Here is a 17,530-nt window from a genome sequence, read left to right on the forward strand (position 1 = left end):
CTGCTCCTCCACATGCAGCTGCTGGGTGACCTTGGGCCAGTCACACTTCTCTGAAGTCTCTTCGCCTCACTCACCTCACAGAGTGTTTTTTGTGGGGAGGAAGGGAAAGGAGAATGTTAGCCGCTTTGAGACTCCTTCGGGTAGTGATAAAGCGGGATATCAAATCCAAACTCCTCCTCCTCCTCCTCTTCTAGCGGGAGCATCCTTCCTTTTGCATGTGACTACAGGTGGGTGTGACCTTACCTGTCCAGGTAAAAAAAGGACAAGGCATGCAGCCCCCTCCCATCTTCTCCATCTTCCTTTCGTCTCGTGAACTGCAGTGACTTCCAGTCTGCAGTCACTGGGATTATTCCCCCATATGGGGTAGATCCACATGTACATATTTGTAACTAAGTCTGCCTTCAGGGATCCAACTGTGAACTGATGTGAGTAAATTTCTTTTATTGACTTTGAATAAGACTCTTGTGTCTTTATTCTTTTTAAAGGGAATTTACAATTCAATGTGATACAGACTGAATTGTATAATAGTGAGAGGCTTACACAAGCCTGCAACCAGCTACCTTCTGTGCGTAAGAAAGGGGAATGTGAACTCTGCTAAGTAAAGGAACTTGCTAGAGCAAGTTAGGAAGGATATTAATAAACAATATATTCTCTCCTGCCACCCTGAACATTCCCACGATGTGGTGTAGTGGTGAGGGTGTTGGACTAGGACCTGGGAGAGAGCAGAGTTCAAATCCTCCCACTTGGCTACGAGGCGCCACCTATCCTTCTTCACAGGGTTGTTGTTCCTGTGGGGATAACAAGGGGGGGGGAGAACTTTGTAACGCTGCCTCGAGCTCTTTGGAAAAGAAGAAGGTGTGGCATAAATGCAACGCATCAAAATAAATAAAAGCTTTATTTTCCCCGCTCTCCAGCAGCATAGCCTTCTCACCATTCGCACGCCCCCAAAATGGTAGGATCGTGTCCTGTGTCCCTCTTGGGCGTGTGGGGTCTTTCCTGCTCGGTAGATTCCAGGTGCTCCTTTCCCTCTTGTTCTACGAATGTTCGGCACCGAGCCTTTATTGTTCTGTCAGTTAAGTTCCTTTCCTCCCCACCCCCCCAATTTTTAAAATAAAAATACCAGTGTCTTCGTATTTTCACGGAGGCGTGCTTGCTGCCTGAATGGAAATACCTACTATGCAATTAAGTCAGACAAGAATGGCTTCTTCAAGAAATAAAATAAAATTCTCTCACTGCCACTGTTTCCCCTCTTCACAAAAATCGGTTGATAATTTGTCGTCAATGCAGTGTGAGTTCCTCAGTGAGATATCTCTCTCTCTCTCTCTCTCTCTCTCTCTCTCTCTCTCTCTCTCTCTCTGGGTCCTTCTAGTGTGGGTGATGATTTAGAAGCATTCAAAAGCGCCTGTTTTTGCTGCGTTCAGAAATGGTGAGATTTCTGCCTTGTGACACCCTGGAGGAGCAAGCCTGCTTTTGAGAACATGCTGCTTGTTTTTGATCTTATTTTTTAAACAGTAAATAGTGATGTTTTCCACTTTTAATAGCTTGCAATCCCTTCGGAGCAGGCAGGAGAGCAACGAGGCAACGCCCACCCACCAACTTACTTCCATGCATTTTACCCAAACGGCAAAGCTGTGCCTGTTGAATTTCTGGGGCTCCAAAGGTTGGAGGATCCCTACCAGAAAATGCTTGTAGGTCTCATATCCACGCTCCTTTACTATTAAAAGCATGTTCCTAGTCTTCATGGCTGTGTCTATTTTGAAGTGTGAGGAACAAGGTTCCAGATGTTGTGGGCCATCTCCCCCCCTTTTAAGACAGTTTCTAGCGCTCATGGAGGGGACGCGGGTGGCGCTGTGGTTTAAACCACAGAGCCTAGGACTTACCGATCAGAAGGTTGGCAGTTCGAATCCCCGTGACGGGGTGAGCTCCTGTTGCTCGGTCCCTGCTCCTGCCCACCTAGCAGTTCGAAAGCACACCAGTGCAAGTAGATAAATAGGTACCACTCCAGCGGGAAGGTAAATGGCGTTTCCGTGTGCTGCTCTGGTTCGCCAGAAGCGGCTTAGTCATGCTGGCCACATGACCCAGAAGCTCTACGCCGGCTCCCTCGGCCAATAAAGCGAGATGAGCGCCACAACCCCAGAGTCGGACACGACTGGACCTAATGGTCAGGGGTCCCTTTACCTTTACCGCTCATGGCTGCATTTCTTTTCTAAAACAACAACAACACGTTTCCAACATTCAGTGTTGTGTTCCATACAGAGGGTAAGGTGCTAGCCCTTGCGACAATTACCTTTCATTTTAAGCGAGTTTCTAGTCCATATGAACACATTCCTTAAAATCAAAATTTTGGTTCTTGCCCTCATTCTGTTTTTGAAAAGCAATTCATGGCTGAATTTCTTGGTTTTTTTTTTGAAAAGTAAGCTTCTAGGCTTGGTGGCTAAACTCCTTTAAAACAACAGCAACAAAGTTCTGGTCCTCGTGGCTGCATTCTGGTTTTTTGAAAATTAAGCTTCTAGGCCTCATGATTGAAACCCGCCCCCCTTTTTAAAAGCAAGATTTTGTGCTTTTTGTGCAAAGGGGAGGTGAAGGCGAGGTCAGCGGTCTAGCCCATCGCTTCGAATCACGGAGGAAGGAGAGTTAAGGCAGCCTGACAACCTCAAGATGACCATTAACACCTTCCCTCCCGAGGCTCCGCAGTCGACCTCACAGCCTGGGTTGGGGGCAGCATGGGGTTTCATGGGCAGAGGGAGGGGAGGTGTGGAAAACTCTAATATCTCGACTGAGCAGCCCCTTCCCCATCTGATCTTAGCATTCACACAAATAGAGAACAGTCCGATTAGCTAAAAAGAGAGAAAATGGCTACGTTGAGACCAGTTAACTGCTTACTGGGGGGCGCCATCCACTTTTAAAACTCGCGAGCTGACACAGTTGTGCAAAGAGCTCCTTGCTTCCCCGCCCTGGACATGAAAAAGTGGAGTTCTGCTGCCTTGCTGGGATGGTAAAATCCTCATGTGTCACACCCATACAGGCAGGCTGCGATGTTTTGTCAATGAATGGGGTGCACCTTGGGAAGGTATGAAGTAGGCGGGCCAGTTCAAAGTGAAAAAGTGATTGTCACTGCCTACATCCTGATCTTTCCTCTCTGAGAGCCAGCGTGGTGTAGTGGTTAAGAGTGGTGGACTCTTAATCTGGTGAACCGGGTTCGATTCCCCGCTCCTCCACATCCAGCTGCTGGGCGACCTTGGGCTAGTCACACTTCTCTGACGTCTCTCAGCCTCACTCACCTCACAGAGTGTTTGTTGTGGGGGAGGAAGGGAAAGGAGAATGTTAGCCGCTTTGAGACTCCTTAAAGGTAAAAGTAAAGGACTCCTGACAATTAAGTCCAGTCGCGGACGACTCTGGGGTTGCGGCACTCATCTCACTTTACAGGCTGAGGGAGCCGGCGTTTGTCCGCAGACAGTTTTTCCAGGTCATGTGACCAGCATGACTAAACAGCATGACTAAACACAGAAACGCCTTTTACCTTCCCGCCAGAGCGGTACCTATTTATCTACTTGCCCTGGCGTGCTTTTGAACTGCTAGGTTGGCAGGTGCTGGGACTGAGCAACAGGAGCTCACCCCGTCGCGGGGATTCGAACCGCCGACCTTCTGATCGGCAAGCTCAAGAGGCTCGGTGGTTTAGACCACAGCGCAACCCGTGTCCCTTAGGGTAGTGATAATGCGGGATATCAAATCCGAACTCTTCTTCTTCTCTTTCCTCCCAAGAAAGAAGATTCCAACTAAACACCAGGAAGCGCTTTCTGGCGGTAAGAGCCATTCAACAGTGGAACTTGGGCGGCTGTAAACTCCTTCCTTGGAGGCTATTAAGCAGAGGTTGGGTGGCCATCTGTCACGGATGCTTTAGTTGAGATTCCTAAATTGCAGGGGGGTTGGGCTAGATGACCGTTGAGGTCCCTTCCAACTCTATAATTCTCTGATTTTCTGATCCCACAGCCAAATTCTGTGCAACTGCCATAAAACTTAGGGAACAAGCTGTACTACCAAAATGATTAAGGTTTTAAATGATAATTTTAGGTTATATTTTAGTGATCAAGATATATATATATTTAACTGCCACTATATCTGAATATTTGACGCGGGTGTCGCTGTGGGTAAAAGCCTCAGCGCCTAGGGCTTGCCGATCGAAAGGTCGGCAGTTCGAATCCCCGCGGCGGGGTGCGCTCCCGTTGTTCGGTCCCAGCGCCTGCCAACCTAGCAATTCGAAAGCACATCAAAGTGCAAGTAGATAAATAGGTACCACTCCGGTGGGAAGGTAAACGGCGTTTCCGTGTGCGGCTCTGGCTCGCCAGAGCAGCGATTTCACGCTGGCCACGTGACCCGGAAGTGTCTCCGGACAGCGCTGGCCCCCGGCCTCTTGAGTGAGATGGGCGCACAACCCTAGAGTCTGTCAAGACTGGCCCGTACGGGCAGGGGTACCTTTACCTTTACCTTTATATCTGAATCGTCTCTGTTATACCCAATTGCAATTCAATGTATTCCTGTTATGTTTTCTGATTTTCCTGATATTGTAAGTGACCTGGAACTGGTCTGTGACTGTAATAATAAAATTCTATTCTATTCTGTTCTGTTCTATTCTATGATCCCGCAGCCAGCCTCTTCGTACGTTCATGGTGAAAGCAGATCTATGAACGCGCACATTTTTAAAAAAGTATCCATGGAGCTCAGAAGGAGGAACTCTTCAATTCCCCCCAATCCATCTATGTCTCTTGTGTTCCCAGTTACAGTCCTCTGGAGGAATTTAATAAACCTAACCTCTTGTTGACTCAACAGCACGCCCCAGTAACTCCCAACCAGGCCCTCTCCTTCCCTTTGGCCTCCATAAACATCCTGTCCTGGGAGGCCCAACCATCTGGATGAGCCCCTATGAAGAAAGGCTGCTCGGGCCTTTTCAGCTTGGGGGAACGGTGAGTCAATAATGGAAGCTTATAAAATCATGCCTGGCGTAGAGAAAGTGGATACAGGAGAAGTTTTCTCCCTCTCTCGTACCACCAGAAACAGAAGCTGAATGCTGGAAGACTTGGGATAGACAAAAGACAGTCTTTTCCCCATGCAGCGCATACTTAGAACTATGGAACTCCTTGCTGCAGTAGGCAGTGATGACCACCAACTTAGATGGATTTGTTTTTATTTATTTTATTATTTTCGCCCCGCCCACCTGGCTGGGTTGATCAAACAACTCTGGGTGACACCATAGAATCATAGAATCATAGAGTTGGAAGAGACCACAAGGGCCATCGAGTCCAACCCCCTGCCAAGCAGGAAACACCATCAGAGCACTCCTGACATATGGTTGTCAAGCCTCTGCTTAAAGACCTCCAAAATAGGAGACTCCACCACACTCCTTGGCAGCAAATTCCACTGTCAAACAGCTCTTACTGTCGGAAGTTCTTCCTAATGTTTAGGTGGAATCTTCTTTCTTGTAGTTTGGATCCATTGCTCCGTGTCCGCTTCTCTGGAGCAGCAGAAAACAACCTTTCTCCCTCCTCTATGTGACATCCTTTTATATATTTGAACATGGCTTTCATATCACCCCTTAACCTCCTCTTCTCCAGGCTAAACATGCCCAGCTCCCTCAGCCGTTCCTCATAAGGCATCGTTTCCAGGCCTTTGACCATTTTGGTTGCCCTCCTCTGGACACGTTCCAGTTTGTCAGTGTCCTTCTTGAACTGTGGTGCCCAGAACTGGACACAGTACTCCAGGTGAGGTCTGACCAGAGCAGAATACAGTGGCACTATTACTTCCCTTGATCTAGATGCTATACTCCTATTGATGAGGCCCAGAATTGCATTGGAGGATCCAGCAAATTCATGGAGGAGGGGCTATCGGTGGCTACTAGCCATGAGGGCTGTGCTCTGCTTCCAGCTTCTGAATAGCAGTTTTTGGAAACCGGTTTCTTGTGCTCGGGTCCCGCTTGCCAGTTTCCTCCAGGCATCTGGTTGGAGGAACAGAACGCAGGAATAGATGGGCCATTTTTTTAAAAAAGGAACTTAGCTATGAGAATGAGAAACTTACTTAAAACGAAAACAAAACACAAGTCGTTTAGTCATTTAGTCGTGTCCAACTCTTACGATATGATACGATAATCTTTTATTGTCATTGTCCCAGACAGAACAACGAAATTGAAAATCTACACCAGACATTCAGAAACCAACAAATCCCAGCTATCCCAGTCTGGTTAGCCCCCTAAAAACTCTGATACCCCATAATTAAATACAATATACTCCCATAGAGACTACCTTAAAGGTAAAGGGACACCTGACCATTAGGTCCAGTCACTGACAACTCTGGGTTGCGGCACTCATATCTCTTTGTTGGTCGAGGGAGCCGGCGTACAGCTTCCAGGTCATGTGGCCAGCATGACTAAGCCGCTTCTGGCGATCCAGAGCAGCGCCCGGAAACGCCGTTTACCTTCCCGCCGGAGTGGTACCTATTTATCTACTTGCACTTTGACGTGCTTTTGAACTGCTAGGTGGGCAGGAGCAGGGACCGAGCAACGGGAGCTCACCCTGTCGCGGGGATTCAAACCGCCAACCTTCTGGTCAGCAAGTCCTAGGCTCTGTGGTTTAACCCACAGTGCCACCCGCGTCCCCTCCAGGGGTCCTTTGCCTTTATCTTTATCTTCTGACCCATCCTGGGCTCCACCCCTCTCGATCTAAACCTGCCACTGCCTCCTGGCTGCTACGGGTTCCTGCAAACCACTGCTCCTCTGTCCCGAGTCAGACTTCAGCCTCTTCCTTTCCCCCCGTCCCGTCCTGTGCTCACTCGCCAGCGGTTGCCGGTCCGTCTCCCTGCGCCCTGACTCTGTATAAGACAGCAGCCTACATTGCAGTCTCCTTGCTTTGGGCTGGGTCTCGAGCGTTACCGCTGCCTCTTCTTCTTGCAAGGTCAGCTCGGAGGGGGCACACATGCCCAGGGCTGGCCCTGATCCCTGGCGCACGCAGGGCGGCTCGGCGAGGAGGAGGAGGAGGTAGCTCGGAGGAGCCAGGGAAGGAGCGGAACGAGCTGGCAACCTCGGCCGCCGTTTCCTATAAGCCGCAAATTATCATGCGTGCCTGTTCGCTCCCCGCTGGTAATAGGCTTTAATCACTGCAAAGTCATTTGATTTCCCTGTACCACAATTCGGCTTTAATTAATGGTCACTTACGGGAATGGGAAAGAGGGGGGAGGCTGTGTGCTTAGGGTGGGATCTCCTTTCTCTCTCCCCCCCCCGCCGCCTCCCTTTCCCCTTCCTCTCCTTTTTGACGTCGAGAAGATGAATTAACGTTTGGAGTGAGCTCAGGCGCAGACTGCTAGAAATATGGCTGGTTGGAATCTCTCCAGGGGGGGCGGAAGCAGCCTGTCCTAATAGCAGGCTTGGCGCATTTGGGGGTGAGGGGGCAAAGGATTCGTGGGCTGCCAGCAGAGCTCTGGTACATCTGCCCCAGGCACCGGGTGCGCGTAGGAGAGGGGAGTGCAGAACATGGCCCCCGCTTCAGGATTTAGCATCCGATTGGTTTAAAAGTCCTCTTTTGTAGCCCTCACCGCTGCTGTGTGTTCTTTTTTCTTTTAAGCATAGCTCTGTCTCTGTTTTTAAAAAGCAAATTTCTAGTCCTCAAAGCTGAGTTCCCTTTCGGAGGAAAAAAAGGGCATGATTTTGGTCCAAATACAGGAGTGCCTGGCGTCCTCTGGTCCATGGGGTCATGAAGCCGCCTGAGAAACAGTTTCTAATCAAATGCGATTTTCGTTTTAAACGCAGTGTAAGGTAGAACCGGGACGTGGGTGGCACTGTGGGTTAAACCACAGAGCCTAGGACTTGCCGATCAGAAGGTCGGTGGTTCGAATCCCCGCGACGGGGTGAGCTCCCGTTGCTCGGTCCCAGCTCCTGCCAACCTAGCAGTTTGAAAGCATGTGATGTCAGAAGTGCAAGTAGATAAATAGGTACCACTCCGGCGGGAAGGAAAACGGCGTTTCCGTGCGCTGCTCTGGTTTGCCAGAAGCGGCTTAGTCCTGCTGGCCACATGACCCGGAAGCTGTACGCCGGCTCCCTCGGCCAATAAAGCGAGATGAGCGCCGCAACCCCAGAGTCAGCCATGACTGGACCTAACGGTCAGGGGTCCCTTTACCTTTAAGGTAGAGCCAGGAGGGAATTGTAAAAAGAGCAGCAGAGGAAGTTGTCACACAGGTGTAGTCTCTGAATGTGTACATGCAGCGCGTTAAGAGAAGCTACATATACGGGTGGGGGGAGAGTGACCCCCTGCTGCTGCAACTGCTCCACAGAGTACGGACCTAGAAATAGCTGCCCTGGCGCCAGGCTAGATTGATGTGCACACATATCCAGAGCTGCGAAAGCAACCGTTAAGTGTTGCATACCCTCCAACATTTATCCGATGAAAATAGAGACGTCCCATTCCTTAACAATAATTTTACTGCCCACTCTGGGCAGCTCCCAACATACTGTATTATTATTATTAATTTTATTATTATTTATTAATTTTGTCTCTATACCCGTAGATCTCATAGCATAAAAATACATTATTATAAACACCCAATGCATAATAATGACGTGAACAAAACCAAACAATAACGCCCCCCCCCAATTTTTTTAAAAGGGCATTGGATGTCAATCAGCCCAAGGTCTGGTTGAAGAGGAACATTTTTGCCTGGCACCCAAAGGTTTATAATGAAGGCGCCAGGCGAGCATCCCTGCGGAGAGTATTCCACAAATGGGGAGCCACTGCAGAGAAGGCCCCGTTCTTGTGTTGCCAGCCTCCGGACCTCTCGTGGAAGAGGGCATGTGAAGAAGGGTCTGGGGTCTCAGGATCTGGGTTGGCTCATATGGGGAGAGGTGGTCCTTAAGGTATTGCGGTCCTGAGCTATTTAAGGCTTTCTAAGTCAAAACCAGCACTTTGAATTGGACCCAGAAACTAATTGTCAGCCAGAGCGGTCGGGCCAGGATCAGTGTAAGATGCTCAAACCATCTTGCCCCGGTGAGCAACCTGGTGGCTGAATTCTGCGCTGAGTTTCCTAGTCCTCATTGTTCTCAACAAAGGGCTGGATTTAAGTAGCAGCATGCATTATACAGTGGTAACAGTAAAGGGACCCCTGACCATTAGGTCCAGTCGTGGCTGACTCTGGGGTTGCGGCGCTCATCTCGCTTTATTGGCCGAGGGAGGTGGCATTCAGCTTCCGGGTCATGTGGCCAACATGACTCAGCCGCTTCTGGCGAACCAGAGCAGCGCACAGAAACGCCGTTTACCTTCCCGCTGGAGCGGTACCCATTTATCTACTTGCACTTTGACGTGCTTTCGAACTGCTAGGTTGGCAGGAGCAGGGACCGAGCAACGGGAGCTCACCCCGTCGCGGGGATTCGAACCACCAACCTTCTGATCGGCAAGTCCTAGGCTCTGTGGTTTAACCCACAACACCACCTGCGTCCCTTGTACAGTGGTACCTCAGGTTGAAGACGCTTTAGGTTACAGACGCTTCAGGTTACAGACTCCGCTAACCCAGAAATATTACCTTGGGTTAAGAACTTTGCTTCAGGATGAGAACAGAAATCGCGCGGCAGTGGCACGGCGGCAGCGGGAAGCCCCATTAGCTAAAGTGGTGCTTCAGGTTAAGAACAGTTTCAGGTTAAGAACGGACCTCCAGAATGAATTAAGTTCTTAACCAGAGGTACCACTGTATACCAAGTCCATGTCTCTCAGTAGTGCTGACACTGGCTGTCCACAGCTGTCCAGGGTTTCAGACAAAGGAATCTCTCCTAATGCTCCCTGGAGACGTCATCGGGCATTGAACCAGAGACCTTCTGCATGCAAAGCAGATGCTCTACCAATGAGCTAGGACCCTTATCCCAAATTACGCCCCCAGAATGTGTTTCAGAGCAGTCTTGAAGGAGAAACACTGAAAGATAACGTTTGATACGGAATCCGCAGCAGCCTGGCTAATTCACATTTTCCGAGCAATTAGCCCATTACTATCACTTTGCTAAATATCATTAGATCGCGCGGTGGACGTGGTTGGGGCGATTTTCCCCTCGGCAAAACAGCCAGCTTGAGAGCAAGAGGAGGGGAGGGGAAGCCTTTTCCCTGTCTCTCTCTCTCGTCTCCTGCCACAGCCCAATCAACCCAAAGGAGTCAAAGTTTCTAGCCTGCAAGCCTGTTGAGTAGCCCTACCTGCCCACACATTCTGAATGTCATGGAGAGTCTGGAGAGAAGGCGAGCGAATTAGACCAGGAACTTCTACACGCACCTCAAAAGAATTATAGGGAATTGAAGCTGCGCCCGGAAACAGGGGAGAGTTTAAGGGTTATTGGAAGCAATTCTACAGCACCCCTTGGAGGCAGCATCGCTTCTGAATACCAGTTGCTGGAAACTGCAGGAAAGGAGAGGGTCTTGTGTTCAGATCCTCAGGCAACTGGTTGACCACTTTTGAGAACAGGTTGCTAGACTAGATGGGCCACTGGCCTGATCCAGAAGGCTCCTTACATTCCAAGGATTCCTTAGTGGAACTTGTGACCCGGAATGTTGGGGGCAGGGCGGAGGGTGATGGATATGCTGCAACACTTTGCGGCAGCACCACACTCTTTACACTCCCAAGAAGCAGAAACATCTCCACCCACCCATCCACTTTCTTCTCCTTTTAATGTGCCTCACCATCTACCCCGATCTAAGCCCAGAGCTAGCATTTCCCTCTTCCCTTCATCTGCGACAGATCCCCTCCGTCGGAGCTGAAGTGCGTGATGATGGAATAGCAGACGTCCTCCAGTTCCCTCTTCCGTTCCTCATACTCCTTCTTCGGGGCTCTCCGGTTGCCCTCCATCCACGCGGCCGTCTCCTCGCACATCTCCAGGACCCTCCTCTTCGCCCGGTCATCCAGAGCCTTCTCCTCGACAGCCACCCTCTTCAGCTGCAGTGTGCTGGCCTCCAAAGAGTTCAGGGCTTCGTTCTTCTCCTGCTCGGCCTTCTCCTGAGCCCAGTACTCTTCCTCCTCGCGGATGATTCGCTCCATCTCCTCTCTGTCCAACCGGCCACGGGTGTCTGTGATCATCAGCTGGTTTTGGTTGCCAGTGCACCTCTCCGTAGCAGTCACGGTGAGAATGTTGTTGTGGTCGATATGGAAGGTGACCACGATTACCGGCACGCACCGTGGGGCAGGTTGGAGCCCGCCCAGTGTGACCGTTCCAAGAAGCCGGTTGTGTTTGGTCAACGTCCGCTCCCCTTCGTACACTTGCAAGAAGAGGCTGTTTTGGTTGTCCTCCGTGGTGGAGAAGTTCCTGGTTTCCTTGGTGGGGATAGGAGAGTTGCGCTTGACCACGACGTCCATCACACCTCCCACCGTCTCCAGCCCCAAGGAGACAGGAGTCACGTCCAACAGGAGCAGGTTCTGCAAGCTTTGGTACCGGTGGCCGGTCAAGATGGCAGCCTGAATGGCCGCTCCATGGGCCACCGCCTCATCTGGGTTGATGACCCTACGCAAGTCTTGCCCGTCAAAGAACTGCGAGAGGAGTCTCTGGATCATGGGGATGCGGGTGGAACCCCCGACGAGGACAACGTCGTCAATCTGGGTCTTCTTGATGCCAGCCTCCTCCAGTGCCCTCTCCACATAGAGCATGGTGGACTGGAAGAGGTCAGAGCACAGGTCCTCAAAGCTGGCCCTGGTGATGGTTGTGTGGAAATCCACCCCCTTGTAGAGGGAGTCGACGGACACGATGGCCGTGATATTAGAGCTCAGGACTCGCTTGGCCTTCTCGCAGGCCACCTTCAGCCTCTGCTTTGCCTTGCTGCACTGGCTGAGGTCCTCCTTGTGTTTCCTCTTGAACTCCTGGGTGAGCTGGTCCACCAGCCGGCGATCAAAATCCTCCCCACCCAAGTGGGTGTCCCCAGCCGTGGCCACCACCTCGAAGACACCGTCCTGGGCAGTGAGGACGGAGACATCAAAGGTTCCCCCGCCCAGGTCGAATACGAGGATGTTCTTCTTCTCCTTCCACTGCCTGCTGTCATTCAGGCCGTAAGCGATGGCAGCTGCCGTGGGTTCGTTGATCAGCCTAAGGACCTTGAGCCCTGCAATCGCGCCCGCGTCAATTGTTGCCTGGCGCTGGGCGTCGTTGAAGTATGCCGGGACGGTGATGACGGCCTGAGTGACCGGGCGGCCCAGGTGGGCCTCTGCCACTTGCTTCAGCTTGGACAGCACCATTGCTGAGATTTCCTCCGGGTAGAAGGACTTCTCCAGCCCTCTGTGCGACACGTGGACTTTGGCTTTGCCGCCACCACCGGCAGCTACCCGGAAAGGCCAGTGGTTCAGGTCAGACTGCACTGACGGGTCTTCGTACCTGCGGCCGATGAGCCGCTTGGCACCAAAGATGGTGTTCTCTGGGTTAAGGCCCCGCAGCAACTCGGCCGGCTCCCCCACCAGGCGTTCCTTGTCAGTGAAAGCCACACAGCTGGGCATGGTGTGGTTGCCATGGTCATTGGCAAGGACGTCCACCTTTCCTTTTTGGCAGACTGCCACGCAGGAGTAGGTGGTGCCCAGGTCTATGCCCACGGCTGGGCCCCTGGGGCGAGTTCTGGACGCTGCTGTTTTAACCCTGGAGGTAGACTGTGGCGGGGAGGCATTGCTGCTGTTGGTGGTGATGTCTTGAACTTTCTCATGGCTGAGGTCTGCTCCCATCGGTGGACCTTTTCCCCCAGGCCCCCAGCCCTTCTGCCAAAGATGGAAAATTGGCAACCCTGGGGAAGCCGGGTCGGGGGAGAGCTCTTGTGGGAGGTATTCCCTCTGTCTCTGTCCTTGATATTTTCTCCAAAGAGGACAAGTGGTCTGGCCATCATGGGATATGTCACAATAGGCCCTGTGGGGGCTAGCTCTGCCTCAGGGCCTCAGCAGATCTCCTCTTCATACTTAACCTGAGTTTCAGCCCTCCCGCCCATTGAGATCTTTGGGGAGACAGGGAGACACAAGGTCTGGAATCGCTTTGGTAAGTACATGGTTGGTTGTAAGCACCAGAGACTCTAGGACTCCCTCCCTTGGGGCAAGCTGATTGAGACAGTTCCTGTGATGGCCTGGGACTCGCGCTCAGACTCGGAACCAGAGGAGTCTCAGTCTGCACCGGATCCTTTGCTTCAGGCATCATCTGAACCAAGTCTGGGGCCTGATCCTGAAGAGCCCCAGTCTGCACAGGTTCCCCTGCAACAAATACCAGCTGGGCCGAGTCAGGGGCCTGAGCCTGCCCTGGCTCCAGATGTGGGGATGACCTCGTTGCCTCCAGCTGGGCCGTCACTTACAGCTGCTCCACTATCGGTTGGGTCAGGGGAGGCTGAGGCGGCCCCTGGGTCTAGTAACCCACCGACGTCTCTCGAGCTGCAGAGACTCAGGTCTGAGAGAAGGAGAGACCTGAGTACTTGCAGGAGGAGTGCTTGCCTTCGGGTAAAACAGGGAGGTGAGTCGCTGGGGGATCAGGACCGGCCGTTACCCCGACAGAGATAAAAGGCTGCTGGATCCTGCCCCAGGTTGTGGGAGCAACATTGCTGTTTGCCAGACCCTGCCTGAGATCCTGCACCTTTCCTTGCCTGGTTTCCTGCCTCGTGTCCTGCCTTGACCCTGTCGGACTGACGCCTAGCGGAACCTATGGATTCTGGACCGGACCTGGACCGCGGTTCTCGAGTTACCCCCGGGCCCAGCACAGTTCCCTGTAAAACATTCTGGAAACTTAAGAACACAGCAAAAGCCTTGTGAGAACAGAATGCTGGACTAGATGGACCACTGGCCTGACCTAGATGGCCAGCTGGATGCCCTTCCTGGAGAACCGATAAGCAGGACTGGAGCACAAAAGCACTCCCCGCCCACCTTATGGTTCTGAATATAGAACTGGCCTTAGTATAAGACTACTTCTTATATCTATTTAGCTCAGAACTGCCTACACTGACTGGCAGCAGCTCTTTAGGGTTTCAAACTGGAGATGTTCTGAGCACTTCCAGCAGACGCCACTTGGGACCTATTGCATGCAATACAGGTGTTCTAGCAACTGAACCATGGACCTCCCACCATCTTTTGTTCAAATGCTGCTTTGGATACAGTGGAACCTTGGTTCTCAAACTAAAATCCGTTTTGGAAGCCTGTTCGACTCCCGAAACGTTCGAAAACCAAGCAGCGGCTTCCGGTTTGTGCAGGTGCCCCGGAAACAATAGCTGACAACCGCATTGGATGTTCAGCTTCCGAAAAACGTTTGAAGACTGGAATACTTACTTCTGGGTTTTTGATGTTCGTTAGATAAGCCGTTTGAGAACCAAAGTTCCACTGTACTTTTTCCCTTTGTTTTAATAAGCTAAGTGGGATACAAAAATAAAGCAGACCCTGGATGCATGCATCAAAGAGGCAGGACAACTTTCCTTCCTTTCCTTTCAACCCTTATTTTTTTTTAATGTGCCCTGTAGGTGGAACAATGCCCTCTGGCAGTTTTGGCGATTTCATTCCATTCCATCACTGGGGTCCTCATTATTCTTCTCCACTGCCACGTTCTGGTCCTCCCCAGATGTCCCTCCTGTTCTCTCGCTCTGGGTGAGGGAAGTGCAGATCGAATCCCATGCTTCTTCCAGGTCCTTCTGACGCTGCTCACACTCCACCTTCTCGGCCAAAGGGTTGCCCTCGAGCCAGGAGGTGGTGCTGTTGCACATCTCCAACATCCTCCTCTTGGCCTTCACATCCAGCACCTGCTCCTCGGCCACCCTCTTCAGTTCGAGGGTGCAGGACTCCAAGGAGTTCATGGCCTCAATCTTCTCCTTCTGGGAAACGTCGCTCACCCTGAACTCTTCCGCCGTCTGAATGATCTTCTCTATCTCCTCTTTGCCAAGGCGGCCCTGAGTGTCCGAGATGGTGAGGTGGCTGGTGTTCCCCGTCTCCACGTCCTTGGCGGAGACGGTCAGGATGTTGTTCTCGTCGATGGCGAAGGTGACGACAATGACGGGGACCCCACAGGGGGCCGGAGGGATGCCTTTCAAGGTGAACGTGCCCAGGAGGTGGTTGTGCTTGGTCAGGGCTCTCTCCCCTTCGTACACCATGAAGAAGATGGTGTCTTGGTCGTCCTCCGTGGTGGTAAACTCCATGGTTTCTTTCGTGGGGACAGGCGAGTTGCGCTTGATGATGGTCGCCATGACCCCGCCTTGGGTGTTGATCCCCAGAGACAAAGGGGTGACATCAAGGAGGAACACATTCTGCATCTTCGGGGTCCGGTTGCCTGTTAAGACAGCAGCCTGGATGGCTGCACCGTAAGCCACTGCTTCATCGGGGTTGATGCCCTTGCATAGCTCCTTCCCGTTGAAGAAGTCCTTCAGCATCTTCTGGATCTTGGGGATGCGGGTGGAGCCCCCGACCAACACGATGTCCTTGATGTCACCCTTGCTCATCTTGGCGTCTTTCAGAGCCCTCTCCAAGGGCTTCAGGGTGGCCCGGAAGAGGTCAGAGCACAGGTCCTCGAAACGTGCCCTCGTGATGGCCGTGTGGAAGTCGATCCCTTGGTAGAGGGAGTCGATGGAGACGCTGGCATTGCTGCAGGAGCTCAGTGTGCACTTGGCGCGCTCGGCCGCAATCTTCAACCTCTGCATGGCCTTCTTGTCCTGACGGACGTCCTTCTTATACTTCTTCCGGAACTCCTCCGCAAGGTAGCTCACCAACCTCTTGTCGAAGTCCTCGCCGCCCAAGTGAGTGTCCCCCGACGTGGCTTTCACCTCAAAGATGCCGTCCTCAGCCGAGAGGATGGAGATGTCAAAGGTGCCCCCGCCCAGGTCGAAAATGAGGATGTTCCGGCAACCTGCCTCCTGGTTCCTCACATCGAGGCCGTAGGCGATAGCGGCAGCCGTGGGCTCATTGATAATCTTCAGGATCTGGAGGCCGGCGATGGCCCCGGCGTCAATGGTGGCCTGCCGCTGGGCATCGTTGAAGTAGGCTGGCACTGTGACAATGGCTTGGGAGATGGAACAACCTAGGTAGGCCTCGGCTGTCTGCTTCATCTTGACCAACACCATGGCCGAGATCTCCTCAGGGTAGAAGGTCCTCTGCTTCCCCTTGTGGGACACCTGGACCTTGAGCTTGCCCTCATGGTTGACCACGGTGAAAGGCCAGTGCTTGATGTCCTCCTGGACTGTGGCGTCCTCATATTTCCTGCCAATCAACCGCTTGGCGTCGAACACTGTGTTCTGGGGGTTGAGAGAGGCCTGGCTCTTCGCTGGGTCCCCAACCAAGTGCTCGCTGCTGGTGAAGGCCACATAGCTGGGCGTTGTGCGGTTCCCTTGGTCGTTGGCGATAATCTCCACTTTGTCATGCTGGCAGACAGCCACGCAGGAGTAGGTAGTGCCGAGGTCAATACCTATGGCCAGGGCATTCTGCTTAGGCATGGTTGTTTACGTCAGGCTCCTTTTTGGTTGAGGTTGACCAAGAAATGGGAGGGGATAGATGATCCCATGAGAGTTTTGCTGGCCTCTCTCTCTGTGTCCGTCTGCTTTGCCTTCCCCCCTCTCTTCAAGACCAAAAAGTTGGCTGACCAGGACTTAGATTTTTTCTCGGGGTGATGGCATCTTCTCCCTTGCCTATAGCTGGGCAGTTGGGCTCAGTGGGGTGGCACCCTCATCTTCAAACCCATACCGATGACTTCACCATCACACATCACAATGGGAGTTGAGTAGACAATTCTGAAGCCGCTTGCCTGGACCACACCCTAAGAACATAAGAACTTAAGAAGAGCCCTGGTGGATTAGGCTGATGGGCTGTCTAGCACAGCATCCTGTTCCTACAGTGGCCAACCAGATGCCTGCGATAAGCCAGCAAGCAGAATTCAAGCATAAGAGCAGTCTCTCATCCTCAGGCTTCCAGTAACTGGTATTCAGAAACATTAGGGTCTCCAGCTGTGAAGGCAAGAGCATAGCCATTGTGGCTAGTAGCCATCAGCAGCCTTACCCACCATGAATTTCTCTAATCCTCTTTTAAAGCCATCTAGGTTTGTGGCCATCACTGCCTCCCAAGGGAGCAAATTTCATAATAATAATAATAATAATAATAATAATAATAATAATAATAAATTTTTATTTATATCCCACCCTCCCCAGCCGAAGCCGGGCTCAGGGCGGCTAGCAACAATAAAATAATACAACATTCTAAAATCATTTCATTATAAAATTAATTCAAATCAAATTGATGGCAACCATTGGGCTAGAGTTCTGTGAAGATTGCCAGAGGAGGGAGTCAGGCTGTGCCCTGGCCAAAGGTTTGGTGGAACAGCTCTGTCTTGCAGGCCCTGCGGAAATATGTCAAGTCCCGCAGGACCCGAGTCTCTTGGGGCAGAGCGTTCCACCAGATCGGAGCCACAGCCGAAAAAGCCCTGGCTCTGGTTGAGGCCAGCCTAACATAACCTCTCTGTAGCCTGGGACCTCCAAGATGTTTTTGTTTGAAGATCGTAAATTCCTCTGTGGGACATACCAGGAGAGGCGGTCCTGTAGGTACGAGGGTC

The 17,530-nt window shown here is 51.9% G+C and overlaps 2 protein-coding genes across 2 annotated transcripts; both read right to left on the reverse strand.

Annotated features, from left to right (window-relative positions):
* Positions 1-10,660: 10,660 nt before the first annotated feature.
* LOC310694184 (heat shock 70 kDa protein 1B-like) lies at positions 10,661-12,829 on the reverse strand. The gene has a single exon (XM_083477077.1). The coding sequence runs from the start codon at positions 12,703-12,705 to the stop codon at positions 10,717-10,719; it is 1,989 nt and encodes a 662-aa protein (XP_083333203.1). The 5' UTR covers positions 12,706-12,829; the 3' UTR covers positions 10,661-10,716.
* A 1,596-nt stretch (positions 12,830-14,425) lies between these two features.
* LOC310694712 (heat shock 70 kDa protein 1-like) lies at positions 14,426-17,178 on the reverse strand. Its single transcript, XM_083478066.1, has one exon. The coding sequence runs from the start codon at positions 16,419-16,421 to the stop codon at positions 14,499-14,501; it is 1,923 nt and encodes a 640-aa protein (XP_083334192.1). The 5' UTR covers positions 16,422-17,178; the 3' UTR covers positions 14,426-14,498.
* Positions 17,179-17,530: the final 352 nt, after the last annotated feature.

Source organism: Podarcis liolepis (genome assembly GCF_965112155.1).
Source record: "Podarcis liolepis genome assembly, chromosome: 15".
Classification (NCBI taxonomy): domain Eukaryota; kingdom Metazoa; phylum Chordata; class Lepidosauria; order Squamata; family Lacertidae; genus Podarcis; species Podarcis liolepis.